The sequence below is a fragment of the Oncorhynchus clarkii genome, chromosome 31, assembly GCF_045791955.1.
Source record: "Oncorhynchus clarkii lewisi isolate Uvic-CL-2024 chromosome 31, UVic_Ocla_1.0, whole genome shotgun sequence".
NCBI classification, from domain to species: domain Eukaryota; kingdom Metazoa; phylum Chordata; class Actinopteri; order Salmoniformes; family Salmonidae; genus Oncorhynchus; species Oncorhynchus clarkii.
The window spans coordinates 13,476,324-13,490,487 of NC_092177.1; the positions used below are offsets into that span (position 1 = coordinate 13,476,324).

General features: G+C 47.9%; 1 protein-coding gene across 1 annotated transcript in view; it reads left to right on the forward strand.

Moving 5' to 3' along the window:
* Positions 1-14,164, forward strand: part of LOC139390758 (NEDD4 binding protein 3) — a 96,126-nt gene that overhangs the window by 57,347 nt on the left and 24,615 nt on the right. Inside the window, exon 3 of the mRNA XM_071138114.1 lies at positions 2,884-3,061. Coding sequence (XP_070994215.1) covers positions 2,884-3,061 — 178 coding nt within the window. The remainder of the gene's footprint in view (positions 1-2,883; positions 3,062-14,164) is intronic.

The following is a 14,164-nucleotide window of genomic DNA, read 5'->3' on the forward strand; positions in this document are numbered from 1 at the left end:
AACACATACAGAGATCATCCGTTCACCTGCGTCTCACAAAGACACGGCTGTTGGAACCAAAAATCTCCAATTTGGACTCATCAGACCAAAGGACAGATTTCCACTGGTCTAATGTCCATTGCTCGTGTTTCTTGGCGCAAGCAAGTCTCTTCTTATTATTGGTGTCCTTTAGTAGTATTTTTTTGCTGCAATTTGACCATGAAGGTCTGATTCTCCTCTCCTCTGACCAGTTTATTTTGAGATGTGTCTGTTACTTGAACTCTGTGAAGCGTTTATTTGGGCTGCAATTTCTGAGGCTGGTAACTCTAATGAACTTATCCTCTGCAGCAGATGTCCCTCTGGGTCTTCCTTTCCTGTGGCAGTCCTCATGAGAGCCAGTTTCATTGTAGCGCATAATGGTTTTTGCTGCTGCACTTGAAGAAACTTTCAAAGTTCTTGAAATCTTTCGGACTGACTGACCTTCATGTCTTAAGGTAATGATGGACTGTCGTTTGTCTTTGCTTATTTAAGATGTTCTTGCCACAATATGGACTTGGTCTTTTAACAAATAGGGCTAGCTTCTGTATACCTTGTCACAATAGAACTGATTGGCTCAAACGCATTAAGAAGGAAATAAATTCCACAAATTAACTTTTAACAAGGCACACCTGTTAATTGAAATGCATTCCAGGTGACTACCTCATGATGCTGGTTGAAAGAATTCCAAGAATGTGCAAAGCTGTCATCAAGGCAAAGGGTGGTTACTTTGAAGAATCTCAAATATAAAATGTTTGTTTAACACTTTTTTGGTTACTTCATGATTCCATGTGTTATTTCATAGTTTTGATGTCTTCACTATTATTCTACAATGTAGAAAATAGTAAAAAATAAATAAAAATAAAAACTTTGAATGAGCACAGTTGGTGTATCCAAATATTTATATTAGTACTGTATAAAAAATAAAATCTGACATTCACATAAGTATTCAGGCCCTTTACTCAGTACTTTGTTGAAGCTCCTTTGGCAGCGATTACAGCATCAAGTCTTCTTAGGTATGACACTAAAAAATTGGTGCACCTGCATTTGGGGAGTTTCTCCCAATCTTCTCTGCAGATCCTCTCAAGCTCTGTCAGGTTGGATGGGGACCGTTGCTCCATAGCTATTTATAGTTCTCTCCAGAGAAGTTCAATCCGGCTCAAGTCCGGCCACTGGCTTGGCCACTCAAAGACATTTAGAGATTTGTCCCAAAGCCACTCCTGCATTGTCCTGGTAGAGTGCTTAGGGTCGTTGTCCTGTTGGAAGGTGAACCTTCACCCCAGTCTGAGGTCTTGAGTGCTCTGGAGCGGGTTTTCATCAAGGATCTCTCTGTACTTTGCTCCGTTCATCATTCACTCGATCCTGACTAGTCTCCAAGTCCCTGCCGCAGAAAAACATCCCCACAGCATGATGCTTCCACCACCATGCTTCACCATAGGGATGGTGACAGGTTTCCTCAGGACGTGACGCTTGGCAATTAGGCCAAATAGTTCAATCTTGGTTTCATCAGACCAGAGAATATTGTTTCTTATGGTCTGAGAGTCTTTAGGTGCCTTTTGGAAAATTCCAACGGGCTGTCATGTGCCTTTTACTGAGGAGTGGCTTCAGTCTGGACACTCTACCATAAAGGCCTGATTGGTCAAGTGCTGCAGAGATGGTTGTCCTTCTGGAAGATTCTCCCATTTCCACAGAGGAAGTCTGGAGCTCTGTCAGAGTGACCATCGGGTTTTTGGTCACTTCCCTGACCAAGGCCCTTCTCCCCTGATTGCTGAATTTGACCGGGCGGCCAACTCTAGGCATAGTCTTGGTGGTTCCAAACTACTTCCATTTAAGAATGATGGAGGCCACTGTGTTCTTGGGGACTTTCAATGCTGCAGAAATGTTTTTGTACCCTTCCCCAGATCTGTGCCTGACACAATCCTGTCTCAGAGCTTTACGAACAATTCCTTCGTGCATGCTCTGACATGCACTATCAACTGTGGGAACTTATATAGATAGACAAGTGTGTGCCTTTCCAAATCATGTCCGATCAATTGAATTTACCACAGGTGGACTCCAATCAAGTTGTAGAAACATCTCAAGGATGATCAATGGAAACAGGATGCACCTGAGCTCAATTTTGAGTCTCATAGCAAAGGGTCTGAATAGTTAAGTAAATAACCTGTTTTCGCTTTGTCATTATGGTGTATTGTGTGTAGATTGATGAGGAACATTTTTTATTTAATCAATTTTAGGAGAAGGCTGTAACGTAACAAAATGTGAAAAAGGTCAAATGGTCTGAATACTTTCCGAATGCAGAGTGTATTTGCGAAGTAAGCTGTTACAATCTAAAGTTGTAAATCTAGACGAAATAGAAATTAATTTAAAGTTTTAATGTCCCATGCGCATGTACAGTGAAATGCCTTTTTTGCAAACTCAAATAGAAATATAAATCATTTTCATAACAAGATGTTATCGTTCAGGGGAACAGATTATCAATTGACTGGAAGCCTGAAGGAAAACCTTTATAATGATCCCCACCAGGGGAACAGGGGAACAGATTATCAATTGACTGGAAGCCTGAAGGAAAACCTTTATAATGATCCCCACCAGGGGAACAGGGGAACAGATTATCAATTGACTGGAAGCCTGAAGGAAAACCTTTATAATGATCCCCACCAGGGGAACAGGGGAACAGATTATCAATTGACTGGAAGCCTGAAGGAAAACCTTTATAATGATCCCCACCAGGGGAACAGGGGAACAGATTATCAATTGACTTGAAGCCTGAAGGAAAACCCTTATAATGATCCCCACTAGGGGAACAGGGGAACAGATTATCAATTGACTGGAAGCCTGAAGGAAACCCTTTATAATGATCCCCACCAGGAAAGAGGCCAAAGCGGGTAGCGGCCCAGGCAGCAGTAGGAAGGACATCTTCTCCAGCATGCAGTCCATGAAGAGAGAGCATGGACATGAGGAGGAACACATCAAGCTCTACTACAAAGACAGAACTGAGGTGGACGTGTCAAAGAACTCCCTGGCAATTGGAGGGAAATATGAGAAGGTAAGAAGAACACCTGGTTATGGGACAACATATAGGGGTGATATCTCTGGGACAACATATAGGGGTGATATCCCTGGGACAACATATAGGGGTGATATCCCTGGGACAACATATAGGGGTGATATCCCTGGGGCAACATATAGGGGTGATATCCCTGGGGCAACATATGGGGGTGATATCCCTGGGACAACATATAGGGGTGATATCCCTGGGACAACATATAGGGGTGATATCCCTGGGGCAACATATGGGGGTGATATCCCTGGGACAACATATAGGGGTGATATCCCTGGGACAACATATAGGGGTGATATCCCTGGGACAACATATAGGGGTGATATCCCTGGGACAACATATAGGGGTGATATCTCTGGGACAACATATAGGGGTGATATCCCTGGGACAACATATAGGGGTGATATCCCTGGGACAACATATAGGGGTGATATCCCTGGGACAACATATAGGGGTGATATCCCTGGGGCAACATATGGAGGTGATATCCCTGGGACAACATATGGGGGTGATATCCCTGGGACAACATATAGGGGTGATATCCCTGGGACAACATATAAGGGTGATATCCCTGGGACAACATATAGGGGTGATATCCCTGGGACAACATATAGGGGTGATATCCCTGGGACAACATATGGGGGTGATATCCCTGGGACAACATATAGGGGTGATATCCCTGGGACAACATATAGGGGTGATATCCCTGGGGCAACATATGGAGGTGATATCCCTGGGACAACATATGGGGGTGATATCCCTGGGACAACATATAGGGGTGATATCCCTGGGACAACATATAGGGGTGATATCCCTGGGACAACATATAGGGGTGATATCCCTGGGACAACATATAGGGGTGATATCCCTGGGGTAACATATGGGGGTGATATCCCTGGGACAACATATAGGGGTGATATCCCTGGGACAACATATAGGGGTGATATCCCTGGGACAACATATAGGGGTGATATCCCTGGGGCAACATATAGGGGTGATATCCCTGGGGCAACATATGGGGTTATAGCCAACATGTCTCTGACACAGAGAACGTCCTTTAATAGTCTGAAACCAACATGTCTCAGACAGATCACCCTGGCTTCTTACTCCTTACAGTTAGCGAAAGTTTGAAGAATTGGCCTCTATCACTGAGTCACTGGTAGCACTAGATGAATGACGTCCCAGTGGTGACGCTGTGTGCGATGCTTGCGTTGTGTGTGTGTGTGTGTGTGTGTGTGTGTGTGTGTGTGTGTGTGTGTGTGTGTGTGTGTGTGTGTGTGTGTGTGTGTGTGTGTGTGTGTGTGTGTGTGTGCGTGCGATGCTTGCGTTGTGTGTGTGTGTGTGTGTGTGTGTGTGTGTGTGTGTGTGTGTGTGTGTGTGTGCGATGCTTGCGTTGTGTGTGTGTGTGTGTGTGTGTGTGTGTGTATAGGAGACATAATGAAATGCTACCAGGTATTACCTGGCTAGGTTGGAGGAAGTGTTTTAAAATGTCCTGCATTAGTCATGTATAAGATCATGTATGAATAAGATGCCAAACCTCTCCCTTCAGTCTGTGTCTGACGTAAATCACACACACACAGTCCCTTCTGCACTCCTTGTAAAGACTAAGTAGTGCAGTAGGATGAATTCATCTCATCCAGGCTGGATGTTTAACATCAAGCCTGAGAAACAACATGGAGAGAGCAGAGAGCTGAGAAAACGATTGATTTAATAGAAACCTTGTGGGTAATAGTGATTTCTAGACCGAGGCCTGAACACACCACCAGCCTGGTGGTGAGTGAGATAGCGCTGCTCTTAATTCAGTACCGTTCAGTTCAAGGGGCTTTATTGGCATGGGAAACATGTTAACATTGCCAAAGCAAGTGCAGTAGATAATATATGAAAGTGAAATAAACAATAAAAATGAACAGTAAACATTACACATACAGAAGATCCAAAATAATAAAGACATTACAAATGTCATATTATGTATATATACAATGTTGTAACGATGTGCAAATGGTTAAAGTACAAAAGGGAAAATAAATAAGCATAAATATGGATTGTATTTACAATGGTGTTTGTTCTTCACTGGTTGCCCTTTTCTTGTGGCAACAGGTCACAAATCTTGCTGCTGTGATGGCACACTGTGGTATTTCACCCAATAGAATTAGGAGTTTATCAAAATCGGGTTTGTTTTTGAATTCTTTGTTGGTCTGTGTAATCTGAGTGAAGTATGTGTCTCTAATATGGTCATACATTTGGCAGGAGGTTAGGAAGTGCAGCTCAGTTTCCACCTCATTTTGTGGGCTGTTAATAATCATGCAGAGGATTTTACTCATATCCCACGGTAGTTAATGGGGTCAAATTTGTCTACACTTTTGTGGATTGGAGTGATCAGTCCTTGGTTCCAAATATTGGGGAAGATGCCAGAGCTAAGGATGATGTTAAAGAGTTTTAGTATAGCCAGTTGGAATTTTTGGTTTGTATATTTGATCATTTCATTGAGGACACCATCAACACCACAGACCTTTTTGGGTTTGTATTTTGTCCTGTAGTTCATTCAAGGTCATTGGAGAATCCAGTGGGTTCTGGTAGTCTTTAATAGTTTATTCTAAGATTTGTATTTGATCATGTTAATGTTTTTGTTGTTTGTTATAGAGCCAAAAGGATTGGAGAAGTGGTTTACCAATACATCTCCATTTTAGATAGATACCTCTTTATGTTGCTGTTTGTTATAGAGCCAAAAGGATTAGAGAAGTGGTTTACCACTACATCTCCATTTTAGATAGATACCGCTTTATGTTGCTGTTTGTTTAGTGTGTTCCAATTTTCCCAGAAGTGGTTAGAGTCTATGGATTCTTCAATTACATTGAGCTGATTTCTGATGTGCTGTTCCTTCTTTTTCTGTAGTGTATTTCTGTATAGTTTTAGTGATTCACCATAGTGAAGGCATAGACTCAGGATTGTGTTTTTGGTTGGACAGGTTTCTCAATTCCTTTCTTAGGTTTTTGCATTCTTCATCAAACCATGTCATTGTTGTTCATTTTTTTCAGTTTTCTGTTAGGGAAGCTGAGAGGTCAAATATACTGTTTAGGTTTTCTGCTGCCAAGTTTACACCTTCACTATTACAGTGGAATATTTTGTCCAGGAAGTTGTCTAAAAGGGATTGAATTTGTTGTTGCCTAATTGTTTTTTGGTAGGTTTCCACAGTACATTCCTTCCATCTATAGCATTTCTTAATTTTACTCCTTTGGCTTTGATGCCTTATGATTGAGTTTTGCTCTGTAAAAACTAGACTGTGATTTTGCTGTGATCTGATAGGGGAGTCAGTGGGTTGACTGTGAACGCTCTGAGAGACTCTGGATTGAAGTCAGTGATCAAGTAGTCTAGAGTTGTGGCCAAAAGTTTTGAGAATGACACAAATATTAATTTTCAAAGTCTGCTGCCTCAGTTTGTATGATGGCAATTTGCATATACTCCAGAATGTTATGAAGAATGATCAGATGAATTTCAATTAATTGCAAAGTCCCTCTTTGCCATGCAAATGAACTGAATCCCCCAAAAAACATTTCCACTGCAATTCAGACCTGCCACAAAAGGTCCAGCTAACATCATGTAAGTGATTATCTCATTAACACAGGTGTGAGTGTTGACGAGGACAAGGCTGAAGATCACTCTGTCATGCTGATTGAGTTCGAATAACAGACTGGAAGCTTCAAAAGGAGTGTGGTGCTTAGAATCCTTGTTCTTCCTCTGTCAACCAGGGTTACCTGCAAGGAAACATGTGCCATCATCATTGCTTTGCACAAAAAGGGCTTCACAGGCAAGGATATTGCTGCCAGTAAGATTGCACCTAAATCAACCATTTATCGGATCATCAAGAACTTCAAGGAGAGTGATTCAATTGTTGTGAAGAAGGCTTCAGGGCGCCCAAGAAAGTCCAGCATGCGCCAGGACCGTCTCCTAAAGTTGATTCAGCTGCGGGATCGGGGCACCACCAGTACAGAGCTTGCTCAGGAATGGCAGCAGGCAGGTGTGAGTGCATCTGCATGCACAGTGAGGCAAAGACTTTTGGAGGATGGCCTGGTGTCAAGAAGGGCAGCAAAGAAGCCACTTCTCTCCAGGAAAAACATCAGGAACAGACTGATATTCTGCAGAAGGTACAGGGATTGGACTGCTGAGGACTGGGGTAAAGTCATTTTCTCTGATGAATCCCCTTTCCGATTGTTTGGGGCATCTGGAAAAAAGCTTGTCCGGAGAAGACAAGGTGAGCGCTACCATCAGTCCTGTGTCATGCCAACAGTAAAGCATCCTGAGACCATTCATGTGTGGGGTTGCTTCTCAGCCAAGGGAGTGGGCTCTCTCACAATTTTGCCTAAGAACACAGCCATGAATAAAGAATGGTACCAACACATCCTCCGAGAGCAACTTCTCCCAACCATCCAGGAACAGTTTGGTGACAAACAATGCCTTTTCCAGCATGATGGAGCACCTTGCCATAAGACAAAAGTGATAACTAAGTGGCTTGGGGAACAAAACATTGATATTTTGGTTCCATGGCCAGGAAACTCCCCAGACCTTAATCCCATTGAGAACTTGTGGTCAATCCTCAAGAGGCGGGTGGACAAACAAAACCCCACAAATTCTGACAAACTCCAAGCATTGATTATTCAAGAATGGGCTGCCATCAGTGTAACGGTTTTCTTGAGTTGAAGGAGAGGCGGACCAAAGCACAGCGTGGTTATTTTGATTCATGTTTAATAAAGCACTTCACATGAACAAACTAACAAAAACAAGAACCGTGAAAACCCATCTGGTGCAAACACAGCGACAGGAACAATCACCCACAAACACACAGTGAAACCCAGGCTACCTAAGTATGATTCTCAATCAGAGACAACTACTGACACCTGCCTCTGATTGAGAACCATACTAGGCCGAAACATAGAAATACCCAAAACCTAGAAAAACAAACATAGACTGCCCACCCAACTCACGCCCTGACCATACTAAATAAATACCAAACAAAGGAAATAAAGGTCAGAACGTGACAATCAGTCAGGATGTGGCCCAGAAGTTAATTGCCAGCATGCCAGGGCAGATTGCAGAGGTATTGAAAAAGAAGGTGTCAACACTGCAAATATTGACTCTTTTCATCAACATCATGTAATTGTCAATAACAGCCTTTGACACATATGAAATGCTTGTATTTATACTTCAGTATTCCATAGTAACATCTGACAAAAATATATAAAGTCACTGAAGTAGCAAACTTTGTGGAAATTAATAAAACTTTTGGCCACGACTGTACAGTACTGCTGCCAAGAGATGAGCTATAGGTGTACCTACCACAGGAGTCCCCTCGAAGCCTACCAATGACTATGTACGTAGACAGCAAGCGACAGAGCTGCAGGAGTTGTGACCCATTTTTGTTGGTTATGTTGTCATAGTTGTGCCTTGTGGGGCATATGGGCAAGGGAATTCTGTCACTTGCAGGCAGGTGTTTGTCCCCCTGTGTGCTGAGGGTGTCAGGCTCTTGTCCAGTTCTGACAATTAGGTCACCACAGACTAGTACATGTCTCTGGGCATAGAAATGATTGATCTCCCCCTCTAGTATGGAGAAGCTGTCTTCATTAAAGTATGGGGATTCTAGTGGGGGGATATAGGATATAGGTAGCACACAGGAGGACATTTTTCTCTGTTGAGATCATTTCCTTTTGAATTTCTAACCAGATGTAAAATGTTCCTGTTTTGATTACTATAATAGAGTGAGTTAGGTCTGCTCTATACCAAATTAGCACGCCCCTCTTCTCTGTTTCACACCTGGTAGTTTGGTGGATGGGACTACCAACTCTGTAACCTAGAGGGCAACCAGTGGGTCAGTCTCCTCTATACCATGTTTCTTGTAGGATGACAATGTCGGTATTTCTGATTTATTTGATAAAGTCCAGGTTCCTGCTCTTTGGGCCAAAGGCAGATGACCTCAGGCCTTGGATATTCCAGAATGAGATAGTGAAGGCTTTGTGATTCATAAATGAGTTGTGTGGTTTGGCCTTAGACCAGTAAGTGTGAGCAGAGCCTGCTCAGCATCTGGTACATTCCATTGACTTGGGCTAGTGTAAGAGTGGGGGTTGGGCCTGTTTGCCCACTCACAGCCTGGGTGTATGTGTGACTTCCATGTTGAGGCCCTCTTTGCAGGGGTGGGGGGGCATTGTGTGGGCAGGAGGGACATGGGTCTGATCTGAGGGGCTTAAATGGGGTGTGGGCTTTGTTGACTTGGGGGGGGGGTGGCTGGTAGTGTTGTGGTCTGGATGTGGGTCCTCTTGGCGTGGGTCCTCTATGTGTTGGTCCAGGGGGGGGGGGGGGGGGGGGGGGGGGGGGTCCCGCAGGTCTGAGAGAGTGTCTTGCTGGTCTGGACAGGGTGTCTATTGATCTGTTGCTCCTGTGTGAAGTGTTGGGGCTGCGTTTGAGAGCGATGTCCTTTAGAGTCCGGGCAAAGGTGGGCACTGCTGCCTTGTATAGGTGGACCTGGTCATAGAGGCTGTTCAAGTCCAGGATGGAGTGGTGGGCACTGCTGCCTTGTATAGGTGGACCTGGTCGTTAAGTCCAGGATGGAGTGGTGGGCACTGCTGCCTTGTATAGGTGGACCTGGTCGTTAAGTCCAGGATGGAGTGGTGGGCACTGCTGCCTTGTAGAGGTGGACCTGGTCGTTAAGTCCAGGATGGAGTGGTGGGCAATGCTGCCTTGTATAGGTGGACCTGGTCGTTAAGTCCAGGATGGAGTGTTGGGCACTGCTGCCTTGTATAGGTGGACCTGGTCGTTAAGTCCAGGATGGAGTGGTGGGCACTGCTGCCTTGTATAGGTGGACCTGGTCATAGAGGCTGTTCAAGTCCAGGATGGAGTGGTGGGCACTGCTGCCTTGTATAGGTGGACCTGGTCGTTAAGTCCAGGGTGGAGTGGTGGGCACTGCTGCCTTGTAGAGGTGGACCTGGTCGTTAAGTCCAGGGTGGAGTGGTGGGCACTGCTGCCTTGTATAGGTGGACCTGGTCATAGAGGCTGTTCAAGTCCAGGATAGAGTGGTGGGCATTGCTGCCTTGTATAGGTGGACCTGGTCGTTAAGTCCAGGATGGAGTGTGTGGGCACTGCTGCCTTGTATAGGTGGACCTGGTCGTTAAGTCCAGGATGGAGTGGTGGGCACTGCTGCCTTGTAGAGGTGGACCTGGTCATAGAGGCTGTTCAAGTCCAGGGTGGAGTGGTGGGCACTGCTGCATTGTATAGGTGGACCTGGTCGTTAAGTCCAGGGTGGAGTGGTGAGCACTGCTGCCTTGTATAGGTGGACCTGGTCGTTAAGTCCAGGGTGGAGTGGTGGGCACTGCTGCCTTGTAGAGGTGGACCTGGTCATAGAGGCTGTTCAAGTCCAGGATGGAGTGGTGGGCACTGCTGCCTTGTAGAGGTGGACCTGGTCGTTAAGTCCAAGGTGGAGTGGTGGGCACTGCTGCCTTGTAGAGGTGGACCTGGTCATAGAGGCTGTTCAAGTCCAGGGTGGAGTGGTGGGCACTGCTGCCTTGTATAGGTGGACCTGGTCGTTAAGTCCAGGGTGGAGTGGTGGGCACTGCTGCCTTGTAGAGGTGGACCTGGTCATAGAGGCTGTTCAAGTCCAGGATGGAGTGGTGGGCACTGCTGCCTTGTATAGGTGGACCTGGTCGTTAAGTCCAGGGTGGAGTGGTGGGCACTGCTGCCTTGTAGAGGTGGACCTGGTCGTTAAGTCCAGGGTGGAGTGGTGGGCACTGCTGCCTTGTATAGGTGGACCTGGTCATAGAGGCTGTTCAAGTCCAGGATAGAGTGGTGGGCATTGCTGCCTTGTATAGGTGGACCTGGTCGTTAAGTCCAGGATGGAGTGTGTGGGCACTGCTGCCTTGTATAGGTGGACCTGGTCGTTAAGTCCAGGATGGAGTGGTGGGCACTGCTGCCTTGTAGAGGTGGACCTGGTCATAGAGGCTGTTCAAGTCCAGGGTGGAGTGGTGGGCACTGCTGCATTGTATAGGTGGACCTGGTCGTTAAGTCCAGGGTGGAGTGGTGAGCACTGCTGCCTTGTATAGGTGGACCTGGTCGTTAAGTCCAGGGTGGAGTGGTGGGCACTGCTGCCTTGTAGAGGTGGACCTGGTCATAGAGGCTGTTCAAGTCCAGGATGGAGTGGTGGGCACTGCTGCCTTGTATAGGTGGACCTGGTCGTTAAGTCCAGGGTGGAGTGGTGGGCACTGCTGCCTTGTAGAGGTGGACCTGGTCGTTAAGTCCAGGATGGAGTGGTGGGCACTGCTGCCTTGTATAGGTGGACCTGGTCGTTAAGTCCAGGGTGGAGTGGTGGGCACTGCTGCCTTGTATAGGTGGACCTGGTCATAGAGGCTGTTCAAGTCCAGGGTGGAGTGGTGGGCACTGCTGCCTTGTAGAGGTGGACCTGGTCGTTAAGTCCAGGATGGAGTGGTGGGCACTGCTGCCTTGTATAGGTGGACCTGGTCGTTAAGTCCAGGGTGGAGTGGTGGGCACTGCTGCCTTGTATAGGTGGACCTGGTCGTTAAGTCCAGGATGGAGTGGTGGGCACTGCTGCCTTGTATAGGTGGACCTGGTCGTTAAGTCCAGGATGGAGTGGTGGGCACTGCTGCCTTGTAGAGGTGGACCTAGTCGTTAAGTCCAGGATGGAGTGGTGGGCAATGCTGCCTTGTATAGGTGGACCTGGTCGTTCAGTCCAGGGTGGAGTGGTGGGCACTGCTGCCTTGTATAGGTGGACCTGGTCGTTAAGTCCAGGATGGAGTGGTGGGCACTGCTGCCTTGTATAGGTGGACCTGGTTGTTAAGTCCAGGATGGAGTGGTGGGCACTGCTGCCTTGTATAGGTGGACCTGGTCATAGAGGCTGTTCAAGTCCAGGATGGAGTGGTGGGCACTGCTGCCTTGTATAGGTGGACCTGGTCGTTAAGTCCAGGGTGGAGTGGTGGGCACTGCTGCCTTGTAGAGGTGGACCTGGTCGTTAAGTCCAGGGTGGAGTGGTGGGCACTGCTACCTTGTATAGGTGGACCTGGTCATAGAGGCTGTTCAAGTCCAGGATGGAGTGGTAGGCACTGCTGCCTTGTAGAGGTGGACCTGGTCGTTAAGTCCAGGGTGGAGTGGTGAGCACTGCTGCCTTGTATAGGTGGACCTGGTCGTTAAGTCCAGGGTGGAGTGATGGGCACTGCTGCCTTGTAGAGGTGGACCTGGTCATAGAGGCTGTTCAAGTCCAGGATGGAGTGGTGGGCACTGCTGCCTTGTAGAGGTGGACCTGGTCGTTAAGTCCAGGGTGGAGTGGTGGGCACTGCTGCCTTGTAGAGGTGGACCTGGTCATAGAGGCTGTTCAAGTCCAGGGTGGCGTGGTGGGCACTGCTGCCTTGTATAGGTGGACCTGGTCGTTAAGTCTAGGGTGGAGTGGTGGGCACTGCTGCCTTGTAGAGGTGGACCTGGTCGTTAAGTCCAGGATGGAGTGGTGGGCACTGCTGCCTTGTATAGGTGGACCTGGTCGTTAAGTCCAGGGTGGAGTGGTGGGCACTGCTGCCTTGTATAGGTGGACCTGGTCATAGAGGCTGTTCAAGTCCAGGGTGGAGTGGTGGGCACTGCTGCCTTGTAGAGGTGGACCTGGTCGTTAAGTCCAGGATGGAGTGGTGGGCACTGCTGCCTTGTATAGGTGGACCTGGTCGTTAAGTCCAGGGTGGAGTGGTGGGCACTGCTGCCTTGTATAGGTGGACCTGGTCGTTAAGTCCAGGATGGAGTGGTGGGCACTGCTGCCTTGTATAGGTGGACCTGGTCGTTAAGACCAGGATGGAGTGGTGGGCACTGCTGCCTTGTAGAGGTGGACCTGGTCGTTAAGTCCAGGGTGGAGTGGTGGGCACTGCTGCCTTGTATAGGTGGACCTGGTCGTTAAGTCCAGGATGGAGTGGTGGGCACTGCTGCCTTGTATAGGTGGACCTGGTCGTTACGTCCAGGATGGAGTGGTGGGCACTGCTGCCTTGTATAGGTGGACCTTGTCGTTAAGTCCAGGGTGGAGTGGTGGGCACTGCTGTCTTGTATAGGTGGACCTGGTCGTTAAGTCCAGGATGGAGTGGTGGGCACTGCTGCCTTGTAGAGATGGACCTGGTCATAGAGGCTGTTCAAGTCCAGGATGGAGTGGTGGGCACTGCTGCCTTGTAGAGGTGGACCTGGTCGTTAAGTCCAGGATGGAGTGGTGGGCATTGCTGCCTTGTAGAGGTGGACCTGGTCGTTAAGTCCAGGATGGAGTGGTGGGCACTGCTGCCTTGTATAGGTGGACCTGGTCGTTAAGTCCAGGGTGGAGTGGTGGGCACTGCTGCCTTGTGTAGGTGGACCTGGTCGTTAAGTCCAGGATGGAGTGGTGGGCACTGCTGCCTTGTATAGGTGGACCTGGTCGTTAAGTCCAGGATGGAGTGGTGGGCACTGCTGCCTTGTATAGGTGGACCTGGTCGTTAAGTCCAGGATGGAGTGGTGGGCACTGCTGCCTTGTAGAGGTGGACCTGGTCGTTAAGTCCAGGATGGAGTGGTGGGCACTGCTGCCTTGTATAGGTGGACCTGGTCGTTAAGTCCAGGGTGGAGTGGTGGGCACTGCTGCCTTGTATAGGTGGACCTGGTCGTTAAGTCCAGGATGGAGTGGTGGGCACTGCTGCCTTGTATAGGTGGACCTGGTCGTTAAGTCCAGGATGGAGTGGTGGGCACTGCTGCCTTGTATAGGTGGACCTGGTCATAGAGGCTGTTCAAGTCCAGGATGGAGTGGTGGGCACTGCTGCCTTGTAGAGGTGGACCTGGTCGTTAAGTCCAGGATGGAGTGGTGGGCACTGCTGCCTTGTATAGGTGGACCTGGTCGTTAAGTCCAGGATGGAGTGGTGGGCACTGCTGCCTTGTATAGGTGGACCTGGTCGTTAAGTCCAGGATGGAGTGGTGGGCACTGCTGCCTTGTATAGGTGGACCTGGTCGTTAAGTCCAGGGTGGAGTGGTGGGCACTGCTGCCTTGTATAGGTGGACCTGGTCGTTAAGTCCAGAGTGGAGTTGTGGGCACTGCTGCCTTGTAGAGGT